The 26,247-nt window shown below is 32.3% G+C and overlaps 1 protein-coding gene across 5 annotated transcripts in view; it reads left to right on the top strand.

Moving 5' to 3' along the window:
* Positions 1-244: 244 nt before the first annotated feature.
* The window catches only part of LOC106673651, a 29,171-nt gene continuing 3,168 nt past the window's right edge, over positions 245-26,247 (top strand). For 2 of the 5 annotated variants that reach the window (XM_014405832.2, XM_024229750.1), the window contains exons 1-5: positions 245-531; positions 5,626-5,776; positions 12,841-13,011; positions 16,735-16,787; positions 16,849-17,122. In XM_014405832.2, coding sequence (XP_014261318.1) covers positions 434-531; positions 5,626-5,776; positions 12,841-13,011; positions 16,735-16,787; positions 16,849-17,122 — 747 coding nt within the window. In that variant the 5' untranslated portion in view covers positions 245-433. Of the gene's footprint in view, positions 532-5,625; positions 5,777-12,840; positions 13,014-13,132; positions 13,386-16,734; positions 16,788-16,848; positions 17,123-17,611; positions 18,422-26,247 lie in introns of those variants that run through there. The other 3 variants (XM_014405833.2, XM_024229751.1, XM_024229749.1) reach the window with 2 other exon arrangements.

The following is a 26,247-nucleotide window of genomic DNA, read 5'->3' as shown; positions in this document are numbered from 1 at the left end:
TCGATAAATTTGTGTTGTGGTAGTTGTTGAAAATAACAATATGGATAATTCTTTTGTGAATTAATTTTTCGAATAATATCGAAGGAACGGGTAACAAAATAATGGGTCGGCAAGATGAAAAGGAGTTTAAATTTTTATTTGGCTTTGAGATAATTTTTATATAAGAAAGTTTCCATTGTATGGGAAAGTGAGTAATCCTTAATATTTCATTAAATAAAAAATTCAGAAATACGATAGGGTTTTTGGGAAGTTCTTTAGAGAACATCAGCTGTTACCAAATCATTTAATGTTAAATCATTCAAATATTTAGTACGGAAGTTCAAACGGTTTTTTCCTAAAGAAAACAGCTGTTCGCGAAACAACTTATGAAGCTTCATGAAATTTTGTGTTTAATCTCGTTCCAGTCCAAATAGTTAATTTCACTGTCATTAAAATGATAAAATCAACATTTCCAATTTTTCTGTGCTTTATTTCAAGCTCACTTCAAGCCGCGTTGGATCCAAAAACGCCAGTATCAATAGTCCATCAAGGGTAAGTTTCTGTTTATTGGTTAAACTTGTGATTGTTAATTTTATTGTCATGCTTTCATATGTTTAAGCTCGAGTGGATAATTCACTTTATAACAATAAACAGATATTATAATGCGATTCTGGTATCTAATTTACTCACAAGCTATTTCGTAAATTGCCCAGCGTTAAATATTAGATCAGAGTGCAAAAACAAGTATGTTAACATTAATTACATTGCATAATTAATTGAAATGAAATATTTATTATAAAACGGAAACTTGACATGACAAAAAACAATGAAATCGGCCGAAGATTGTTTATAATAAAAGTACAAATGTAGTTATATCGAGAACATCCTCGTGGCGCCGGACGGTATGGTGTTGTTGGAGTCCGGAAGGGTATGGAGGATAAAAAAAAACATGACAAAAACCGATCCAAAAACTTTTGAATTTAGTAATGGCTTTAGACTATCAAAACTGATTATACCAAAAAGATTTTGTTAGAATGTGATAAATATATAAATATAAATAAAATTGAAAGTAAAAGATGACAGTAGTGTCAATAAAAAAATCAGCAAACATGGATTAATTTTTATAGAATAAACATTTAGTAAAGAACTGTATCAGAATGATGCTAAAAATACTGAAGTATAAGGAAAATTATTGGTTATATTATTCTTAAATAGTTAATATAGTTAAATTAAATTTAAATTTAAAACAGTTATATTATAAGTAGTCCTCGGAGGATCGACTCGCAGAAAAAGAGTCGTTCACACTCGATTAAAGATATATACCATGCAAGACGGGCAGTTACTTCTGGGCTAAAGCCTGCATGTGTGTCTGGCATACAGAGAAAGGTCTCAGATGCACTTTCTTGGCTCCACACAAAGAGTGTTTACGAATGCTACCCGATATGAAAATCGCGTAGAGCACGGCAGCGAGTATCTGGGTCCACTGATCCAATTTTTGGAGGAAACAAGGTTGCTTTATTGTATATAGTACTGATAATTTTGTGTTCAGGCGATTTAAGAGTAAATGTGTAGAGTAAGAGGTTCAATGACAAAATATTGAGCACCTATGACCCTCAATTAGGACAGTTATATAACAAGTGTAGTGGATAGTGGTACTCCACCACCCTAACTGAGTGTATGGTATGCTGAGGTCCGACCCCGAACTGTCAATACCTGGGGTGGGCGATTCCGGTCCTATCGGTGATTTATTGTAAATTACAAAAGCTGGAATTACCGGTGGTCTGTGAAAGGTGATAGGCTTAACTCTGTACATGTTTGTATTTATGCACATACACGTACAGATTTGAGCTTATATAAATCAGAAATCAGTAAAACGGCTAAGGAAGTTATGCTCGAGACAAGAGAATCCAACGCAATGGGGTTCTGGGTACCAATTCCGGCTCAGCCCATATTTTTTTAAAAATTGAGATTAATACGAAAAAAGTATTGTGAAGTGGACTGACCTCTCGTCCGCGAGACCCAACGTGTAGTTGGACTTTAAGCCCTCGGGTATCTCCAGTACATACTTATGCTTGAGAAGCGGTGCATTTATTGTGTTTAAAAATTATAGCAACAACACACTCTTTCCACAGAAAGTTTTGAGGTAGGGTGAGTACGGCAATTCAGTTTTTGGAAAATATAGAACTATCTTCATAACAAAAAGTGAAATTTTTCCAGTAAAAAAATCTATATGAAAACTATTTATTCGAAGGAAATGTTTCATATTTGAAATTGCATTGGGTTAAAAGGAAGAAAATAAACTAGTTCGTGTTTGCCCTTTTCGTGTGCCGTTTAAGGAAAAATAAGTCCGTATAATGATAATCGTTTATGATTTTTACCCTATGTCAATCACAGAATTAACGGTTTAAATCCTTACACATAATAGTTTTTTAATTGAACCAAAAAAGAAGGATTTTTTCAATTAATTAAACAACATAAAAAGAAGGCCGCCGAAGATCAATAAAAGATCAGTTAGAATTACATCGGGCTTTAATTATGCCATTAATCAGACATAAAAGTTGAATATTCGCTAGGTAGATATCGGTTGGCCAACATGGGAGAAAATTAATAAAACATTAGTGGGGAAACCGGAACTCGATGGCCGTTCAGCAAAGATTTAACTGTTCAAAAATCATCTTTCTTTTAAAACCTTATCAACAAAACCATTAACGATTTAAATTGGGATCCTCTAAAAATATTTTAAAAAGAGAACATAAGGAAGTGTAATTTTGTATATTATGAACTTTATGTTGGTCGTTACGGATTACTTAGATCTGCCTTTTTCGCTGTGTTCGTATCAGCCGCGTTTCGGCATATCGCCATCTTTATTTTTGGGTCTTTGGTATTTATGGAAAACCTAGTCTCTTTTTATAATGTAGAGACGTAGTACACGGCAATAGGAACACACTGACATATCTGAACTCCATAGAGAAGAAATTACAATTCACAGCAAAACTAGAAAACAATAACAGTATAAATTTTCTAGACATGATTCACTAACACTTACAATAAGCTACACTTCCAATATTTAAAAATCAGCGGCTGACATCATAAAAACCGATTGAAATAACTCCCACCTACACAAATGGTAACATTAAATTACATGACAGACAGGCTAAATATAGTACCAATGAGAAAAGAGAAATACTAAAACGAACTGAAACAATGAACACCTATGACGTTACTCAGCACTGAAGACCTCGAAAACAATAGAAAAAAAACAACACACTTACAAAAAGGCCTCTGTATCATGCGATTGGGGAGACAAATTAATCGAAAATACTGGTTGAAAGATAAAAGAAAATAAAATCCTTTAGATTGATGGGAAATCAAACTATTCGACGTCACAGACCCCTCCCCAAAAAAAGAACATATTCAAAACTTAAAAATATAAAAACAATTTTTTATATTGAAATTTTTTGGGTTCAGCAATTACAATGGTAAAACGTGGGAAGAATAAAATAAACAAAAATGATAAACATATAAAGAGAAGTCACTCAGTGGTGAGCCTCCTAAAGAATAAAATAAAAGTGATCAATAATTTTTTCAAATTTTCTTCATCAAAAGGAATGCTAAGGTCTCGGTGCAATGTGTGGTTTGATTTTGATATGTAAAACGAGGGTTAACAATTTTCTTACAACTTTTGATTGGATTCATTGAATGTGTTGGGAGTTGGAATGCTTGGTCTATTCCCAAAATTTATAAGTCCACATAAATTTGGTAATCATAGTGTACATCACTTTTGTAGTTTAGTGGAAGTTAGGATCGACTGTCCAGTAGTGAGAATCGTTTGTAACGTATAACAATTCTAAAATAAATCATAAACATGCCATCATAAATATGCCCATACACTGAAGATAAGATATGACGAAATGCCCAATAATCACTCTGCAGACCAGACAGAAATATCGTAATCTTTATTTGTTTATAAATTAAGCTTGAATAGCTATTAAATATATCGTTTGGTTATAAAACGAGCATTATGTTTTTTATAGTAACTCATAAAAACCTTTTAGTTTAATTGAAACGGTACAAATGCAAATATTAAAACGTATAACTAATAAAATGATGAAATAGCCAAATAAATTTATTAGTAAGGTTAATAGTTTTTTAATGGTTTTCTATTAATTATCGAAATGTAATTTGTGAAGAATGCAAATTACGGAATACTCATTATCAATACAATTTACAATTGTAGATTAGTTTGTTATCTCCTTAATTATCAAAATATCTAGGCTAAAGTTGAACATATTCCATTTTATGTTGAGACAACGCCTGGTTTCTCAATGCTCTTTATATTTCACTTATCAATAAAACACGTGTAACTATTTTTACGCATTATTTTCCTAGGAAAAATGCATTTTTATCATTACCTAAACAGTCTTAATTTAATACAAACAAGTAGAATCTATCCAAGCATTTATAACTATAATGTATAATAAATTTTTAAAAAAATTATTTCTAGTTCTTATATACTTACAAACACATGGAAAGTTTGCTATACCTTGCCATGGCGATCAAAAGTACTAGTTCAATTTTATTACAAAAGCATTGAAAAATTAAACGAATATGTCTTCATAATTCAAATAAATAAAATATAGAAGTTTCTTAAGCGTGCATCTTCATATTGAATGTTTTAAAACTGGTTATATTTTTTTATTATTGTAAAAGCATGGTCTTTTAGTTTCTTTTAGGTATTTTAGTCATTTTATGGATAACTTGTTAGTAATTTTGCTTTCTATATTATATCAATTTAAAGTATAATGAGTATAATATTATGGCTAGTTATTGTATTATTTAAATAAAGGTGGTTCACGTTATATGCTTTTTTAGAAAAAACAATAAATATTTATCAAAAAAATTTGTCTTGTATCATCAATAAAAAATCTAATAAGTACGCAAAACAAGTAATAAAAGCCTTATATTTATTTCTTCTTATGGTTAACGTCTTTTCAACAAGTGAATTAAAATAATAAATAGGATCGTCAAATTAAAAAATTAAGTCTAGAAAATTAGAAAACTGTATTGTTAGTGTTTACAAATAAGTTTTAGTAGATAAAATGTCGCATAGTCTCAAGGTGAGGTCACGTCGGGTGTATCCCTGGTACAATTATTATTTTCAGCCGAATATATGGCCTCAAACGTACCGTCATTGCAGGTCTAATAGTGTTCTTTTAAATTTGTTGCAACAAGTAAATTTTTAACATATAATTCCTTATAAGACGTTATAAATGTGAGGTTAGTTTTAAGGATGATGATTAATAGCGAGCATAAAATGTTTAATATTGGAACGACGTAGAGGATAAAAAAAACTTAAAATACATCTTGCTTTTCTTCCATTATCTTCCGCTGGAAAATCACTGGTCACAATCTTTCAAATTGTCCGGTTTTTCACTAGTGAACCGACACTGCCCATTCCTGACAAAATGCACTGAGCCGTAACCTCAACTTTCACCTGTTCCCTCTCCAGTCTGAAAGACACACCGTTCGCGGACTTAGGCAACTCCCCACCAAGAGTCATTGGCCCCGGGTCTCCTACTCGATCTTGAGAGCTTGGGACGACTAATTTTGAAGGAAATTTTGAATTTGGATATTTTTGTTTTTCAGACATTACTGTTCAACCGGTATCCTCCTCACGCCGGTCTGGCTTGTCACAGGCAACTGGAGAAGTTGCTTTTCAAATAGGACAAACTTGATCTACTACGCCGATCTAAATTTGATTATGTTGGACCAAATACGACGTGTATCTTACATAGAGGTAATATAGATTCTAACAGAGTTCTTGATATAAAACTAATTTTTTACAGTTAAGAGTTTCTCTTTTAATTATAAATAAAGATAGTATTTTTAGTTAACTATAACTTAGAATTCTTAATTCATATTTTAAAATTTTAAAAGTTCCATTATCGGAAATTTAAGAGTTCTAATATTGTCAAAGTGGTTAAGTCAAAGGAAATACAGGAGCTGGAATGTGCCCTAAATAACTGAGCTAAACCATCTGAGTTGAAATTTCCCTCTCGCCAAAGGGCTCTTTTAGTCATAATTTAATACCAAATCCTTTGAAAGGTATTTCTATAATTTTACCAGAAAACAAAATTTTGGATGTGTATTTCTTAAAAAAATACAGCGTCAATCTGAACGCGTTCAAAGATGATTTTTTAAGGAACTAGACTGCATTTGAATTGATCAAAAATACGTATTTTCTTATTTTCTAATTCGCAATATCAAAACAGCATTAGATTTGTTGAAAATTTCCGAAAATTTTCTGTTAGTTGTATAACACAACCTGAAAATTTTAACATCACTGAAATAGTTTTTTTACTACAAATTTACATTTTTTCAAAATTTATATCGGACCAATGATGAAAAAGTTACACATTTTTAAGTAATTCTTTCGAATAGGTTTTTATTGCTAATTTCACAGATTTGATAATAATTATTTTTCCTAGAATTAAACCGAAAATCGCATATAGTACTTGTTTTTATTTAAAAAAAGTATTTCACGAAAAGGCGCGAAAGAGGCCAATTAGAAAGAAAACAACCTAGTTCCTTCAGGGGTAGTCTTTAATCAGAACAATGAAACTATAATTATGAAATTTCTTCATAATGTTGTGGTGATGAATTTGTAATTTGGTCGTTACATATCACTTTATGCCTACCCTCGCAGTGTTACCCCGTCAGACGCGTTCCCCCACAAGGGAGCATTCTTGGTCCTATCTTGTCTACCATTTTTACTACTGAATTTTCTGTACATCCCAACTTTATGTATGTTATACCGAATAAAAGCAACCTCCAACATCCAAAAATTTGAGCTTATCAAAGACTGACGCAAAAAATGGAAAACAAGACTGAATAAGGAAAATGTACCCAGTGTACTTCTTTGAAAAAAGAGTCGTTCCCTCCACGATACATAAACAAGGACTTCCACTCAAGTCAGATACTTATTACTAGACAACAGACGTGAAATCCCCCCCCCCAGATTTATTACAGCAATTGTGACTTCTCATCTCCGCAAGTAGCCTCTATCATCCGAGAATACCTTGAGCTTGTCTGGGACTGATGCAAACGGTAAAGGACAAGACAGAATGATAAAAATGTGTGTACATTTACATTGAAAAACAGATTGTCTTCCATTGTACATCAACAACAAGAAGCTACAGACTTTCAATCAAGTCAGGTGCTTAGGACTATACCTAATTAGCAGACTGACGTCCCCACACAAGACTTAATAGACGACAACTTACCAGAAGACTTTTAGGACCTACGACGGTTTTGTTCACCAAACCTCAGATAATACTATACAAGACAGTACTTTAACCACTTAGGACATACGGAATGGAACTGTAGGGTTTTTCCAAGTCTTGGATATCCTTGATCAAATGAAATCAGACAAATCGAATATGCTTACAACGTCATTAATCAACAACGACCTCAACATTTCTTTCGTCGACGAACAACCAGTCCCGCTTCCAAAAGTTCCACCCCAGGCTCTCGAGACACCTAACCTTATTTTCCAAGCTTAATGTACCTTTTTCCATCCGAAGAACCCGCCATGTCGCCTTAAACGACCCTCAAGACTTTCTCACCCTTATCCCTCGTATTGAGTGCCAGAGTTGGCTGGTTTCTACTGACATGCACCCTTGGGTGCACTCCTGGTCATAGAGTCAGTATTGTCACCGAGAAAAACCGATATATTTGTAAAATGTAGGCTATAATCAAATTAGTTGGTCGTTACCGGTCAGTTGGTCTGCCTTTCTTTCAATATAAGTAAAACTAACCTCTAAATATGACTATACAAACATCAAAATGGCTATGAAAACGATTTTAAACGATGAAAGTTAACATTGCAATTCACCAAATGAAAAATTACTACACAACAAAACGACACTATTAATAATATTTAAATAATGACGTGTTAACAACGATTTTGAAAATTTATAGACCAGTTAGATTTTAAACATCATCTAAAACACGAAACAATAGGGTATTTTCAGGCGTTTAAAGAGATTAAGAAAGGTATGTAGTTGAGAAATTTTCGAAGGGAAAACGGATCTCAAGACATAATCGATTCTTTCCGGCTCACGCAATTTTCATCGGTGAGATTTCCTGCGGGCTGTCCTCTGTTTGGAACTTTAACCCTCGTACATCCACCCTAACGCTTTCGCCGAGTAGTTTGGCTTTCCCCTACCGCCTAACCGCGGTGCGCCATTTCGTGTGCCTCTTCAACAAAGTTTAAACGCGGCCCGTACTAAATATTTCAGGATAAAACCCCCAGGAAATTCAACGGGATCGGCCCGACGTTTATTAATGCGCACCGCGTGAAAACGCATTTCTCTTAATCCATCAGAACGGCAAATTGGATTTATTAGCGCTTAGTTATGAGGCTCGAGGCGGATCATTGATTAAATTAAGCCCTTTTCACGTCTCGTAGTACACCTTAAGGAAATCCCCGTCCAAGAGAAATTAAAGCAAAAACACATGTGTTCACCGGAATTTCCCACCCCGTTGGTTTTTAATTGTTTGATAAATTTTTAATTATTGAACTTATATAAATACTACTCCTACTTAATTTTGGTTAAGAAATAACATACATTTTTAGCTCCATACCAATCAAATCGTAGGGGAGGTTAAATTATTAAAATAGTAATGTATTTAGGCATATTTTATTGTTTTTATTAATTAACTATATTATATAGTACATATTGTATATTGAATTTTGTAGATATATTATATATTGAATGTAGTTATAATAATAATAAATTATTTTTTCGCCGAAATGGAAAATACAAAAGTTACTACAGTTTTTTGGATTCGAAGTCGAATAATAAAAATAGCATATAATTTTAAAAAGAATTTGTTATTCTTCCAATACTGCCTGCTTTCCATAATTATAAATACTTGTTCCGGATCGTTTGTAAATTTGTAAATTGTGTAACAATAAAACAAGTAAAAAATAATATTAATTTAGAAAAAAATAGTTTTAGAGAAACTTAACCTCTTGAGTCAAGATTGTACGGATGTATAAATTTTCGTAACTGGCATTTCCAAAATTACTGATATTAATTTTATTTTTATATAAAATAATATAATTACTAAAGTAATTTGTTATTCTTCCATTACAGCTTGCTTTCCATAAGTATAAATACTTGTTCCTTAATGTAAAATCAACAATGTTTTTTATTATAATAAAACAATTAAAAAATAATATTAATTTAGCATTAAAAAAACTGTAGAGAAATACTCGATTAATTATACACAATTTTTTCGAAATGAAATTTTTTTGTCACAGGCGGGATTCGAACCCAAGACTTTTGGCTATAATTACGTAGAAGCTGATAAAATAAATAAAAATTTAGTATTTAAGGTATTGGTTGAGATCAAAAAGTCAGTGTCACAAGCGGGATTCGAACCAACGACCTTCGGCTAAATACGCCGCTACTCTACCACTTGAGCTATCTTGACTTCGACCTACTCGGACACTAATATCCCATCTCAACCTCACCTTTTAAATTTTCCCTTCTTTTTGCCTTTTTCAAATGTCGTGTAATCTATTTGATTCTCGGCGACAAAGGAAATGGCCACGGAGAGCTTTAGTGAAGGTATTCTTCATTTTAACTTATTAAATTCACTAGTTTTCGTGGTCCGCTTGTTCAAATAACATCTTTAAATAATTAATCTGCATTTAAGGTATTGGTTGAGATAAAAAAGTCGGTGTCATAAGCGGGATTCGAACCCACGATGTTCGGCTAAATACGCCACTGCTCCACCACTTGAGCTATCGTGACTTCGATCCACTCGGACACCAACCTCCCATCTCAACCTCACCTTTTGAATTTTCCGAGTGGATCGAAGTCACGATAGCTCAAGTGGTAGAGCAGCGGCGTATCAAGCTGAAGGTCGTGGGTTCGAATCCCGCTTGTAACAATGACTTTTTTATCTCAACCAATACCTTAAATACAGATGAATTAATTGAACTATGTTATTTGGTCAAGCGGACCACGAAAACAAGTGAATTTAAAAATTTAGTATTAATCTAGAATCACACCTGTGAATCGTACACAGTCCCGCTAATGTAGTACAATCATTAATAAAAAGTGTTTCTATACAAAGCCGGGATTTGCTTACAATTGGAATAAAATCGGGGAGTCGAAATGAGATGTTTGTGGGCATGGGCGATCGAAGTCACGGTAGCTCAAGCAGCGGCGTATTAGTCGAAAGTCGTGAGTTCGAATCCCACCTGTGACACAAATTTTTCATTTCGAAAAAATTGGGTATAATAAATTGAATATTTATATAATTAAGTTGAAGCTGATAAAATAATTAAAAATTTAGTACTTTAGAGAAACTTTCCTTGTTGAGTCAAGAATGTATGGATGTATAATTTTTTGTAACTGACTAAAATTCCGAAGTTACTGATATTAATTCTATTTTATATAAAATAATGTAATTATAAAAGTGATTTGTTATTCTTTCATTACAGCCTACTTCCATAAGTATAAATACTTGTTCCATCGTTTGTAAAATCAACAATTTTTTTTATAATCAACAATTAAAAAAGGTTAAGAAATGATGTGTTAAGAAAAAAAATAGACAAACTTAATCTCTTTAGTCAAGAATGTATAAATGTTTAATTTTTTGTAAATGGCTAAAGTTCTGAAATTACTGATATTAATTCTATTATCATACGTTGAGTACCCTGTTATAAGAAAAAATGATTTACGTTTAATGATTTATGAAATAATTTATATTTAAACATATAAAGACATAAAGATTTTGTATATGTATTATAAATTGTTTTAAATTTAAAACGTTAAATTCCTTTTATACTTTTTGTTATATATTCATGGTTTTTTAAAACAATTTTATTAGATAATTTTGAGTGACTTTTATGGCGCGTAATATATTTTACATAGTTATACATAGTTCCTCCCCTATCCCAGTAATCCCATAACATACGATACGGATTGTTCTAAGGTGAAATGAACTGGTTTTAGAATAGATGAAGGTAAAATGCTTCGAAATTTCGTTTTATGGTTCTCTTTACCAATGTTCCGATCTGAAAATTAATGTTAAATGTTGGTAAGCTCGCCGAAGTATTTTACTTTTGTTACAAAAGGAAGTTGTTTGCAGGAACAATTTCAAATGTTTCTTCTCGAAGGTAAAATAATATTATGTTTATTTAAATCTTTGAATGAATAGATATAACGTTGGTTTTATTTTGTATTTAATAGCAGCAAATTTTGATCAAGCAAATCTTTTATATAAAAAAATTCTTTATTAATAGATTACATTCTTTCGAAGTTTTTGAACAAAATAATGGTAGTGTCACCAGCGTTACTAAAGATATTTCCAGAAATGGTCAATTTTAATAAATCATTAATGTAAATAAGGAAAGCGATAGGCCCTAAAACTGTACCCTGTGGCACCCCATATTTAATTGATAATAGTGAACGAAGAAAATTTTGATTCTAGTTTTCTGAGCCCTACCAGAAAGATATCCCTGTATAGATAAATTAGTTAGATATAAGAAATAAGATATCCCTATGTAGAAAGATATTTAAAAAGATTAAGAGCTGTTTTATTTATACCAATTTTGTATAACTTTATATATTCTACTTTATGTCAGAGTTAAATGCCTCCTTAAAGACCAAAATATGTCTTTTTTCAGCTCCAATTCTTGAGCAATCAGATTAACAATTTCAAATAGGGTGGATTTAGTAGGAAGAAAACCAAACTAATTATTGGAAATTATATTGTTGTTTTATTTGCTAAAACCTGTCAGGTTTTCTTGGGAATCTAAAAAAATGTTGGAATTGAAAGAATATGTCATAAATCAAATAATAATAGTAACCAGTATAATGGTATAACACATAAGAACCGTTTTAACCATGTTTTATTTAAGATTATATGGAAAAAATTGTTCGTAATATGTAATTTTATTCATTTTACTATGTAAACTGAAGAGGGGAGGTTGGTGTCCCCGATATCGATATAATAAAAGGATATTTTGACATGGTTGTAAATTCCTGAAAAACACATAAAAAGATGTTAAAAAACTGTGTTACTAACTTGTATAGAAGTATGGTTGTGGGTTGAAATATACTCATGAAAGACCAAAAAAGAACTAAAAATACGCAGAAGGCCGGCGACTACCTCAGTTATTTGTCGGCCTCTAAACTTCCCACATTATTATTATTGTTATAGTGGTAATTTATTTACCCATTACGATTACCAATCTGATTTAAAAGTTTTATGAAGTAAATTTGTTCAGTTACTTCTAATTGTTTTTATGCTTTAATTGAAAAAGTGAAGAGGAAAACCTTTTAAAAGTGGGTTGCTTTTCGGGGGAACTAGTAGGGAGGTTTAATTGAAGGGAGAATATGGCAGACTCACTTATAGGAGGCAATCTCTCTTTCACTCCATCCCGCCCTTCCATCGCCCTTTTCCCGTTTTCTTTCCTTTTCCAACTTCCCGTTTCACTCGTCAAGGAAAAAGGCACATAATCCACTTGAATTTTCAAGTAATTAATCAATGTTAGGCAGGCGGAGAGGAGAGGGTAATTGAGTAGATGGCAAAGGGTTGTTGTTGGAAGGGTTGCCGGCGTAATATCCCTTCTCGTGTACACCTTCGAATCCAGAGTCTTACGAAAATGAGATCCCTTTCTTTTCGTCTCATTTATTTTTAGGTTCACTTATTAGTATGAATGCTGATAACCTCAGAAAGACAATGTTATCCTCTTTTAGAGACTCGTTTCGTTTTATTATGTTTTATTTTTACTTAGGAAATTAGACTTCAACTTTGCTTATAAACATTTTTTTCTAGGAATATACAGGCTTGGTAAGCGAAAGCGATCCGCTGTTTCCTGACTTAAAGATTATAAAGGCAGACAGGGAATTCAACTTGGTGGGACAACCAGCACCGCTGAACGTCGGTCTCCTCTGCGCCAAATGCGTCATCGTGTACTATCCCAAAACTGGCAACTATACGGAACGGGTGTGAGTGTGTTAGAGTAAGAACACTAGTAGTATTAATTTTATTATCACACACAAAATGCGGCAGTGATGTAATTCCTGACAATCTGTCGAAAAACCCAAACCAAAGGTCTTTATGACAGGGAAGAAGTCGTCGACCCGATGCCATTCATGGAGTGTTCCAAGAAATTCGACGCCGTTGAGAGCTACAATCATATCTGCACCGTCAACAGAGGTGTCCGCATACCTTATTTCTCAGCGATGTATTGCAACAATTCACTCACAGCTTTACAAGTGAAATCCGTGACAGTGGCCAATAAAATTGTCGTTAACATATTCAGCAGGACTCGGGCTATGGAAACATGGCTTGCGATCAGAATTTCTAAACTGCCTGTAGTAAGTTTAAAACGGGAACATTCCCACTGATAGAAAGGTTTACAATTTTTTCTAACTTGGAACAAAATATTTGATATTTGATAACTAAAGCTTCCTTACGTCTTTTTGTCTTAACAGATTGATCATCAAAGTATTTTATTTTTTATTTTTTTCCTCAAATTTTACCGACTTTCAAGATGGTTCTATACAATGGCTCAGTTTTCGGAAAGTTCATTGATGTACGAAGTTTACTACTTGCCTCGTTTCTTGATATGACTAGGGAACTGTTGAAGGGCTTACGTCTACTGTTGTCCCAACTTTACCAAAGTGGGTTCGTTTCGACCAGAACACTCGTATGTCTTATGAGCTTTATGCCCAGTTTTGAAGAATTTCCCAGAAGGAGATCCGTGACCGTGCAGAGTCATCCAAGTTTCTCATGTAAAAAAAGAAAGCTCTTTCTGACCGCAAGAACGGCGGAATGACCCAGTTCATGTTCATAACAAGTCGCATGTTTTCATTTCGTGTCTTTGGAAAAATGGACTAATGCTCATATCATACTTTCATTAAGGAACGATGATTGACACATGAGATTTAATCAATGTAAAAGTAAATAAAAAGCATAAATATTATTACATTTTAGTTGAAAAAACCCCGGAAACTCGGGGGTTGATATGCTAATTTAACTGCTACAGAATATTTGCACTAGTAGTCTATGCGTCATTTTTAGACAAGCTTTAAGTAATGTATTCATGGAGAAACTTAAAACCTTTAATACTTTTTATCGAGTTATGAGAAATTATTTAAACTGTAAATGTTTAATCCATAAAATTATAGCTATCCCCCTGACGGAATCTTTTTCTTTAATTGAGAAAAATTGCCGGCTTAAATATAGTCCAGAGAATAGTTGCTAAAATAAATTTTAATAAAAAAAGTTCGATTTTTCAGCAAATAAATTGTGCAGTTTGAAAGGTGGAGCCGGATCGATTTTTCACCCAGTCGACCTTTCAGCCAATTTTAAACGTTCGACTAGTATCACATTTTCGCTTCAGGGAGATTTAACTTTTAAAATTTGTAAACGAGGGGCTTACCTATCAGTTACGATAGTTTGCACTAATGGCCATACTTATCAACTACACATAAGTAATAATAGTAGTAAATAATACATATTCCATGAAATAAGTAATTACAAACGCCTTAAAGGACAACAATATTGAGATGAGTCAGTCCGCAGGTTAAATAAATTATTCATTTACGTACATATATTAAATATATTCAAATTAAATGATTTTCAGTAATATTACATATTGTGCATATATTTCATATTGTTGGTTTATATTAGAAAAACCACCTCTAGCCATATATTTATTATTTTGGAATTGGTAGTGTTCAGAGTTGTGATCTGCGAAATATTTATCAATTATCAAGATTTCGGCCTATATTTGACCTTTTTAAGGGTTGAAATATAATTTTGATATGTAAATTACAACTGAAACAATCGCTGTCAATGGATAAGTGTATTTGTAGGTATACTTTCAATGACAATATGTACATTCAATGACTAATGTTAGTTTCATTTGTAATTTATGTATCAAAATGACATTTAATTGCTGAGGAAAGTCAGTTATGGGTCCAAATCTTGCAAGTGATAATTATCTCACAGGCCACAATCCTGATACATTGTAAAATAGTAAATATATGTATAATTAGTGCTGAATATTGAAAANAATATCCATTACAATAATAAATTTTTCCGATTTTGCTTTCATATTATAATTAATAATGTGTTCAAAAAATTTACAATACACAACAAACAATCAATAATTAAAAACTATTATTAAAATATTTTCTATATTTAAAATAAATATTTCTTTTTTTAAATTTTCTTTTTAATTTTAATATTTCTTTTTTTGCAAGATAAAACAGACTAAAGCAATTTTCTCATTTTGGTATCCCAAATATTCCAAGTAATTTAGTTTGTATTTAATAAACCACAGTTCTGGGCGTATCCGCATAAAGTAATATGTATTTTCCACCTCCCCTGTGTTGCATAAAGCACAAGGTCCCCTTCTTTACTCTCTATTTACATTGTTAATAAGTCCCAAAACTTCATCTCTTGATTTTAAAATTACTAACATAAATAACAATCCATTTGTATCACTTATATTGGAATGCACTATCTAAATTTATATAAATGTCATTTTAACTGAAATGAAACTTTCATTGTTTTTTATGTTCTAAATACCTTGCTTTATGAGCTTTATTCACTAGGTTGATTAATTTAATTACAATTTCTCGATCTCTACTTTAATTCATTGGTTTGGGTCTTAATTTAAAGGTCAGATATATAGTAAACCCTGTATTTTAATTATCATTTATGTACAATGTTTGTCAAACTAAGGTTCGTGCCTGTTTCTAAATAAAAATATAATCAGGCGAATTTTGAGGTAATAAGTACTTTGTGAAAGTAGTGAGGAGCGGTCAGGAATGACGTATTTTAGAAAAATCCTTTTCATATTTTGCCGACATTACGACCTTTATTGCGGTCATCTTCAGGGTAAGAAGCTTTTTTGCTAACATAATTAACTAATAAACATAACGCTACTTTCTATTTAAAATGTTTACTAAAGGGAGTTGAGGGGTCTAAGTACTTATATTTTTTTACCACCTGAATAAGATTTTCCTCCCCTCCAATACAATGGATTTCCACATGAAAAATCTGGATCTCAGTATGGTCTTGGTGAAAAAACAAATTCAATTGCTACCTGCCAAGCTTTCCACCTACTTTAAAATCATCGTCAGGATAAAACAATCATAAAGGTGTTTACAGATTGACATAATTTAGTTTTTAGTAACCGGTTTCAAATTTCTTTAAAGGACCGCGAACTGTGACTGTGTGTCTTGATGTTTATGGTGCATTCAAGGGTGCCATGACACCATCTTTTCCCAGTTAAAATTGAATAACACTTTTCAATGACAAATCAAATTTATAAAAACGAACATTGATCCTTAAATGGTAACAATTATAAATTTGCTTGTTTGAACAAAATTCTTATAAGGACAGCCTTCACTTTCAATGCGAAATTGACAGAACGAATTCATACAGTATTTATTTGCTGAACGGTCAATATTGATCGAATTCTATTTCAAACAATTGACAGGTAACGCTGTTACAATGCCTTAATGTATATGGAGGAAAAATTTAATTTTGAAATATGACCGAAGGTTGTTTTTTCCGTTTATTATTGGTACAATTTATTGAATTGATATTTTCTACGATGACTCCAGATATTGACTTAAATTAACATTCTTTTTAAGTAAAAGAAATGCAACTATATATATTTTTTTTAAAACTTTGAATTTGTTGCCCCAGGAATTTGACGATTATTACTACGAACGTCTACCAAGGCACGTCCCCACGATTCGGTAAGGCGGAATTTTAAAATGCAAACCCTATTTTGACATAAAAGGTATGACATTTGTGCAGGATGTACAACGTGACAGTTATCCATCATATAACATGCAGGTCGGAATATAAATTCGCACTTTTTGAAAACGTGGTCTGCGTGACACCACATGACGATACAGACCGCACGCCGAAAGGGGCAGCGTTGTACTGCATGGACAAGCTCTTCGGTCTCAAATACAGGTCGGTTTTCGTGACAGAGGAACGTATTTCGACGATGGAATTGTATTTCGGACTCGGAGAATACGTCTACTGGTTACGACAACGTATTCCAAACCTGCCGGTAGTGGACGAGGTAAATAAAATGTTAATTAATGCTGTCTCCGTCCCGTCGGTCTATTTCTTTATGAGGTTCGTTGGCCGTATTAAAAAGACCTAAATTTCGACAGCTCTTAATTAACTGAAACTAATTATGGCTAATTATCATAAACTATATCTTTTCCAAATGAAATGTAACTTAAATCAAATTAAACATATCAAACATAAAGTACTTAAAATCAAAATCAAAAGTGCTAAGAGCTCTTAATTGGTTTAAAAAAAACTTTGCTTCAATCATTTATTACTGTACACAAATAGAACGTTTTCAACTTTTTAAAAACTTATTTATTTTGCTTCTCACTCGGGCTTTCGTTGTTATCGCTATTTTACTAACTTGAAGGATAAATTTTAGTTTTCGTATGTATTACTTAACAATAATAAGCCTTTCTTCTTCCGTCCTTATATAGGCTCTGAACTCATAATTAGGATAACGAGGACAAATACAAAATCCTCCCTCTTTTAACAGGTCCATAAAAAGCAAAAGAAGAGGTGGATGAACTCCAGAGGTGCCAGACACAGTAAACTTGTCATCAAAGAACTCTCCAAAACTGGGATACGCATTTCTACTGCTAGAGCTGTATTGCTATGTACAGAACACTAAGCATCTGAGAATACATCTACGCAACATTCCATGACGATCCCAATTTTTATAGGTGTTATATTACCTTCGAATGCAAAGCTCCGGATCAATTGAGATACGTATAACTTAGGATTCCAACAACCGGGGAAAAATGTAGTTTACTACTATTTATAAAAAAAAGGATCGAGTAAATTGAACTGAAGGAAAAGTACATTAATCCAGATGGCTGCAGTATTTGGGGAATACACCCCCTTCTTCCTAGTGTTTTGCATCATCATCTACTTTTCTTGAGCTGAGGAAGTGTTGGGGTCTTTTTTGATGTGACCCAGGCTTAGATTTCGTTTGGCACCCGGAATTGCTGTTTTTTCTTAATCTCACTTGTCTTGTGCAGCTACCTCACTACGATAGTTCCGAGTCATTGCAGTCAGCGATTTACCAACCTACCTTATCTTCGCCACTGTTTTTCGTGGTCCTGCCCCACACTTAAACACGTGTAGACAGCTGAAATTTAACTCAACCTTTAAACAAGAACCCTGTCATTTACGAAACAGAAAAAATATTGGTAAAAATAAAAGACACATAGAATATTGTGTAGAGACGAACAGCTACGAAACTTAAACGATAACTCGAATATCTAATCCTGAAACTAACATTTAACAAGGTAAAACCGAGAGAAACGATTGAACACGCAAAACAATAATAAACGTTCACCACATTTTTTACTAAATTTTAAACACTGTATCAGATAAAAAGAAAATCAAACCGACGATTGCAATATCCGTTCGGAACAAACAAAATACCAGCGTCTTTATCAATCAAAGACGACGAGGGGACAAAGATAGCATAGAGAAAACCCTTTCACATTTCACGAACGTATTATGTTTATTATATAAAAATAAGTTTGGGGGCGTCGGTGGCCGCAACGGTTTAGACGTTGTCACGGTGCTCATCACTGTAAGATAAAGTTCCCGGGTTCGAATCCAGCGGCCCTGCATTCGAACCAGACATACTTTCAAATGGGCTTTTTTCAAAAACACTGGCACCCCGAGGGTTGATATAAGCTCTGCTGTTGCGAACCCTCGTTTAAAAAAAAAAAAAAAAAAAAAAATAGGTTCATAATTCAATTCAATAAACGTTTATTATATAAAAATTTAAAATAAACGTATAACATACACAAATAAACGTATAAACGTATAAAATGGCGACTGTAAAACAACCTACAAGTTTATTACTGAATATATCTCAATGCTACAGCAAGGCTATGAGGTCTCGAATCATAGGAAATATAGGGCTCAACTTGAAATTTCGTAAAAAATATCTGTTAACTACATAAAAGATTTCGGAGATTCGGCACCCGAATTTGGTGAATAGGACGGAATTTTTGTTTCGACAAGGTATATATTTATCGAGAGAAAAGAAAAAACTTGTCACAATGAACAGAAAAGATCTTCTATACAATACCGTTACATGTCCGACCTTGCTCCTTCCGACTACCATTTATTCCGACAAAAAACGTTTTATATATTTCAATTAATAACTCTTTTAATGAAAGGTATTGATTGGTTGAAATGAAAACAGCTAGTGTCACGAGCGGGATTCGAACCCACGACCTTCGCCTTCGAATCCCGCCCGTAACACTGGCTTTTTCATTTCAACCAATACCTTCTATCAAAAAATTAATTAATTGAAAGAAGTTATTTGGTCAATCGAACCACGAAATATAATGGTTTTATATATTTGAAAACTTAAAAAATAAGGAGAAAGTTCTATTTTTTATTTATTTATTTATTTATTTTTTTTTTGTAAATTGCCCTGGAATTAAGCTAATGAACTCTATTTGACAGAAAAGTCTTAGGTACAAAATAAATGGAAAATCTTTAATTTCGACTCTTTCATTCTCCGTTCTTCTCAACGGGCATTTTTACTCACCCTAATTTTTCATCATTCGTTTAAATCATGAAAAACAATCTTTTTTCTTTTTGGCATTGTCCTGTCTCGGTTTCGCTCTTTCTGTTGTATCCGGAAAAAATTGGAGGAATAGAAAAAAAATCTCATTATTGTACAGCTTTTAATTAAACTTTGCTAAATAATATGATATACGTTCAAATCCATTGGCAAACAATATAAAAAGCTTTTATTTTGGGAAATAATACTTCGTCTTTAGAAAAAATGTTAATCTCTACGTTTGAAATTCATTAATAAAGCAACGTAATGAACAATGAGAGGGCTTAAGGGTTATTTTTGTTATATTGATCAATTAATTTTTTTTAGATTTTCACTGTACTCTTTGTTTCTTAAAATATAGCAAACATTTTTTCGAGCTAACCAGGCCAGAGTAGATAACATTTATTGCAAAAGGTATTTCACTGGGTGGGTGTTGTTCAACTGAAACATTTCCCTGAGTAAGCTTCATGTTAATTAATTAACTCTAATGTAGAAAATAATTGAAAATTAATATTAAAATACTTTAAAAATTGTTATATTTAAAAAATGCAATACATTTTTAATTAGTCTTTATATTTGAAAAGAAAAAAACATTATGATGAAAGTCCACTGGCTATAGTTAAAATTTATATCAACTTTATTTACACAGAATCAGATACTTTGTTTTTAAAACTGAGCTAAAAAGCTAATATAGTTCAATATAAACGACTAGCTGTAAGTTAAACATGTAAGAAAAATTTGGTCCTTTATTTTTAGAAATAATCATGTCTTAGTTTTACCTTTTGATACTTTTTTGTACCCATTTTTTTCTTTTACAGCTTTTGAGTCAAAATCAGAAATAACCGGCGATTAGACTTATTCTGTACTTTTCGATTTTGTTAACCTTTTTCCCCGTGTTAAGTCCAAATGGTTCAAACTTATCTGTATTGATAAAGGCCCGTAATGACATCGAGGAGTAGTGCGCTCAATTGAATCGTTCTCTCTTATCGTTTAAAGCTTAATGTTATTTTACAATTTTTCACAACACTTTACTTCCCATAGCAATTTTTATTGTCTAATTTTCAAATCTGGTTCTTATTTCGTTTACTATTTATTATCTATATTTTACTATTTATTGATACTGTCACGTTAGAAGAGATTAAACGAGAAAAAATATATTTTACTGGAGTAACACAACCCTCCTCATTACCTTTCATCGAAGTCATCTTGAAGCCGTCCTAGCAATACCAGAGCAAAATTTAATGTTAATTACAACAATTTAAAAGAGCATGACAAAAAAAAAAAAAAACTAAAATCCCCTTCTAAAACCCATAAATATATTCCACAAATCAATAAATCTACTTTTTTATAATATTAATACAAGAATCAACTTATTGAGTTTGGCTGTTGACAATGATAAAATGTGTGACATCAAAACGTGTTTCTTTTGAAAAAAGCGATTTACTCAAATAGTTTGAGTGAGTAGAAATACTTTGATTGAATATAAAAAATATTTTTCTGCATTATATAAATTCACTTTTTTCCACATCTACATGTATTTGTTAAATTTAAACAATGTTTGTAAATCCAAGGCCCTGAAGATGATCTCAATAAAGATCGAAACGTTGGCACGATAAAGAAAATGTTTTTCTGAAACCTACATCACACCAGACCTCATCTCACGATTTCTGAATAATTAAAAAAAATATTTTTTTTGCATTGTATAAATTCATTTATTTCCACATCCTACATGTATTTGTTAAATTTAAACAATGTTTGTAAATCCAGGCCCTGAAGATGATCGCAATAAAGATAGAAACGTTGGCACGATAAAGAAAATGGTTTTCTGAAACGTACATCACATCAGAACGCATCTCACGATTCCGAATAATCAGCGACTAACGGTCACTAATCACCACACATTAATGTATTGTGTTTAAAGAATTTTATAAGAAAACAAGCCTAATTAAAAGAAAAGGTTAAAGGGGTTTCAAAATTAAACATAGTATAACATTCAGTTTCCTAGGACATAGGCAAGCAATAGACGAAACTAATAAAGTAATAAGTACTGTACAGAGTACTGGATGTACTCCGCAAGGAAAATGAGAAAAAAATGAAAAGACAAACATTTGAAAAAGGCCCGAATAAATATTGTTGGCTGAATGGTTCTGCATACTGATGAAGCCAGTATGTTTTTTTTTTTTGTGTGGAAAGAACGGTTTTAAAAAGTTCCCGAGATCCAATCCTTATTAAATCTCACTTACAGAACAACAAGAGACTGCGATAAAAGAAAAATGGAGTTTCTTAATTAATTCTTCGTAAAATGTTGTACAGTGGATAGAACATTTTCAACCCGGCGTGATAAGCAAGTTAAGAGGTTTTCCCTCCCTCGGAAGCCCCGACGAATTGCTTGCAAATTTCTTTGTCGAAGGGCGAAAACTTAAACAACCTGAGATACAGGCATCAATATGTTATCAAATTACATTTTCCATGACAGGGTAAAGGCGGGGAAAGGCGCAACGGCCCTTTTACTTGTTTACGACGGTTTTTCAAGCGAAAGTGTATTAAACAAAATATCCCACTTTCCAGTAATTAACAAAAATTCAGAACTTTCTTTTATATCAGCGTTCTTGATATTGGAACATTTCCCTTTTGCATAATTTTTCTCCGTCAGTTTTACTAATGGACTTTTGGACTCTAATTTTATTCTGTAGTAAACATTTATTCTAATTTGTTATTGCATACGTGTGCGTTGTATTGAAATTCAATGGTAACGTCGAAAATAAATTGACATGGACATGTAGAATTGGTTGGCTTTTAATAACTAATTTTATTAATTTTTGATTGAAAATCCTTTCTATTCTAAGGGGAATATTTTTAATAATTTAATTTATTACTATTTCTTATTCGAAATTTGTAACACGCTATATCGGCATACATACAATTAGCAATACCGTAATAAGGCCGTGACCGATGATTTTGATCCGCCTGTCATTGCTGGGTTGGTCTGTCAGACGGAAACAAAATAAACAACTAACTAAAAAAAAAGTACAAAGGTTACTACACAAATAAGATCAACAAACTAACAAACAAAAAGAAAACGTCATAAAAACAACTGTACACAGACCCAACACGGAAGAAATGACAAAACTCACTTGACAGACAAAGCCAGTAAAGACAGGCAGGCCAAAAGGCCAAAAATGATCGCTACCGACCAAATTACAACATATATATAATGGTTAATAAAATTGAATGAATATATTGCATGGGTCTTTGTCATAGGATAAATTGTTCCTCTTTATTGATTAATGCTGTAGCTTTTTGATTGAAAATATTATTGGAAAATTCCAGCCATGTATAAAAAAAATTGAAACAATGAAATGCTGACTATTGTCATTACTAAGATCAGAAAAAAATACACGACAGAATAAAACCATACTCCTGACTAAAGAGAAATTCGAAAACGAACTAAAACCAAATAAACCATAACATACAATAATATTTAAACAAAACGCAAGAACGAAAAGAAAACACGTCTCCTCAAAAACATACACTGAATGGACCACATCAATAGGGAAATATTTCATAAATTAAGACAGCATTCAACTTTAGCCATCCTCGCAGAAATATTTTTACAAAACATTTAAGGAAAATACTTCCCCAAAATTATGACAAACACATCACATATACATATTTTACTGTCATGTCGCCGTAATATATGTCGACCATCACTACAACACAAGCCACATAAAACCACATAGTGACAGACCTGATCTCTTTACACATACACGTACAATTCACAACAGAACTGGCAAAACAATAACAATATAAATTTCATGGACTAAACAATCACTAAAACTTAACAACAAACTACGATTCAACATATAATTCAGTATTAAAAGACCGACAGACTAAAAACAAGTCCACTGACTAGAAAGGAATACGAAAATGAACTAAAACCAATAAAAGCCACAGCACACATTACCGGCGTAACACAAACACGATCAACAAAATAATAAAACAAAACGAAACAGCAAACACCAAAAGGACATAGGAACCATAGGAAAATAATTAAAAAAGAAAAAATGGAAAAATTACTAGGATAAACAGCGATAAAACTAAATCACCTGACAAAAATGGCATACAAGCCATAATAAGAGAATACGGAGACAAATATATCGGTCAAAAATGACGAAAAATAAAAGACAGATACAAAGAATATATAAGGTCGTTAAGAGAAGTGATAGAAAATCGATCCATCTCAAAAAAAAAAACTAACACAAACTCTAAATAATAAAATCAAGCGTAAAACACACGAGGTGGAAGTATAAAAAGAATGAAAACCTCTTGGAAACTGAAAAAATATAAACAATATATTTACCACTAAAGAATTATAATTACACAAAATAACAACAATTCATTTCCATCCTTTACACCATTAAACACCCTAGATCAATTAAAAAGAAAAGGAACAATAAAAACCAGACTTAATCCATCCATCAAAAGTACCGACAAAAATAAGGTCGTTACCAATTTCCACGCAGCACAGCTCGTTTTGGCGCACTAGTAAATGAAAAAAGACCAGTTGAAACATAGGGCTTTACACTTAGATTACTTTACTAATTCAACTAGTACCCACCTTACAGAAATGTGTAAACAATACTATATGTATTTCGAAAATTGAATGGTTGAATGGTTTTTCTAATATTACTTCTGGCATAGGATTACAGGATGTTTGTTGGTAGATGGAATGTCTTGTTTCGTGGTCAGTAACTGAGAAAACCTTTCACTTTGTGTGTACCCAATGGTAGATCCAGTGATGTTTACGTATATACTGGAGAATTCTGTTATGTTTTTGTCTTTTATGGTGGCTGCTAGGTGTCTTGTACATCATTGCCCGTGGGACAAGCCATTATCCTATTGTTTCAGTTTACGAGTTAGCTATTTTTTTTATAGTCGTTTTATTTCGTTAGTGCTTGGTTTTGTTTGTGTTAGATTTATGTATTCCATTGTGTATTGGTTATTGACGGATTTCTGTTTTGTGAGATTCTTAAATCTCTTGAAGAATTGTGTTGAATTTTTGCTGATTTAGTAATGTTTCTGTTTTGTCTTGAGTAGATTTAACGAAGACTATTACCACTCTTAGATATTAGATATTATTTGTTAAAAAAATGTTAGCAAGAGTGTTGTACAGTTCGTTAGTTTTTGTACCTACTTTTTAAGAAATAATGTATGTTAATGTATAGCTAAATTTGATGCTTGGTGTTGGCCTGCTAGTCGGTGAACAACCACCGTCTACATCAATTTACATTCATTTCTCCTTCCGTTTAAAATATAGTAACTTTCACCTCATAGTTTTAGTTTTTTTTACAGGTCAGACATAAAACATTGACTAATAACGGAATGCTTGTTTATCTTGCTATAGTCAAGGGGTTGTGATATATTTAACAAAAAATTTCTTCATTTCCCATACACCTAGAATGTCAGTACCAATAAATAAACTAAACAGAACATAAAAAGAATTAAACTAATAAGCAGAATAAAAATAAAAAATAAACAAGGACAGAATGTAAGGGTTTCCTTTTGAACAAAGTGTCGAGCCTTAAGGAGAGTCTTGACCTATCAAAGAGACTTGACTTCACAAAAATAACACAGCCCCAACACTGAAGTTGGCGGAATGACGAAACGCGTCTGAAATACCAAGCCAGCCAGCATGGGTAGACAGACCGGAAATGATTTTGAACGACCAAATTACAGGTTCATTACACCACAGACCATACAGAAAAATTTCACAATAACAATTTTACTAAAAACATTTTTTAAAAGTAGTAAAGTACCATTGACTTGACGTCTTTAAAATAATATCATTATGTCAATCTGAAAAAAAAAAGGTTTCTATCAATTTATCGTAAGATTACTCATTATTTCTGGAGCTACTCATTAAAGCCAGGCACAAAGCATTTTTCTTTAATGTTTTTTTTTTTTCGTTTATCGGTAATTATGATAAATGATGGTTAGTTAGGTAGCACATGTCGAACAAGGTTGCAACAATATTTGCCGCTTTATCTACAAAAAACACTTAAACAATTTATGTTTTCTTTTTGTAATAATTTTTTTGTTGAGTTTGACTTGAAGAAAGACAAAAGGCATTAATGATTTACTTATTTGAAATGAATTTTGTAAGTGAATTCGGTGACTTTTAAAATTTCGATTTCAGAAAACCGGTTGCATCCATTCCAGTACGTAATCTTAAAAATGCAGGTAGTATTAGTTAAATTTAGTTTTTTGACAGCTTTTGAACCATTTACACAGAGTAATTTGAGTCTACACTTCCAAGAGATTGTTTAAATAATAATGACAAATGACACGGTAAATTGATGAACCATTCTTCCGAAAGAAGCACACAAAGGTGTTTAAAAAAAATGAAAGTGTTATTTTTATTTAATGGACAACATGGTAAATGGTAGTAAGGTAACACATGCCAAACAGTAGTGCAACAATGCCGCCACATCACCAACTTCTTCATTTATCAATTTTATGATAAATTTTTGAATTTGACTTGACGAAAATCAAACCCTAAAGTTAATCGTTTTCTGATT

The sequence above is a fragment of the Cimex lectularius genome, unplaced genomic scaffold (assembly GCF_000648675.2).
Source record: "Cimex lectularius strain Harlan isolate CLEC.00 unplaced genomic scaffold, Clec_2.1 scaffold497, whole genome shotgun sequence".
NCBI lineage: Eukaryota > Metazoa > Arthropoda > Insecta > Hemiptera > Cimicidae > Cimex > Cimex lectularius.
This window is presented reverse-complemented; position numbering and strand designations above follow the sequence as displayed.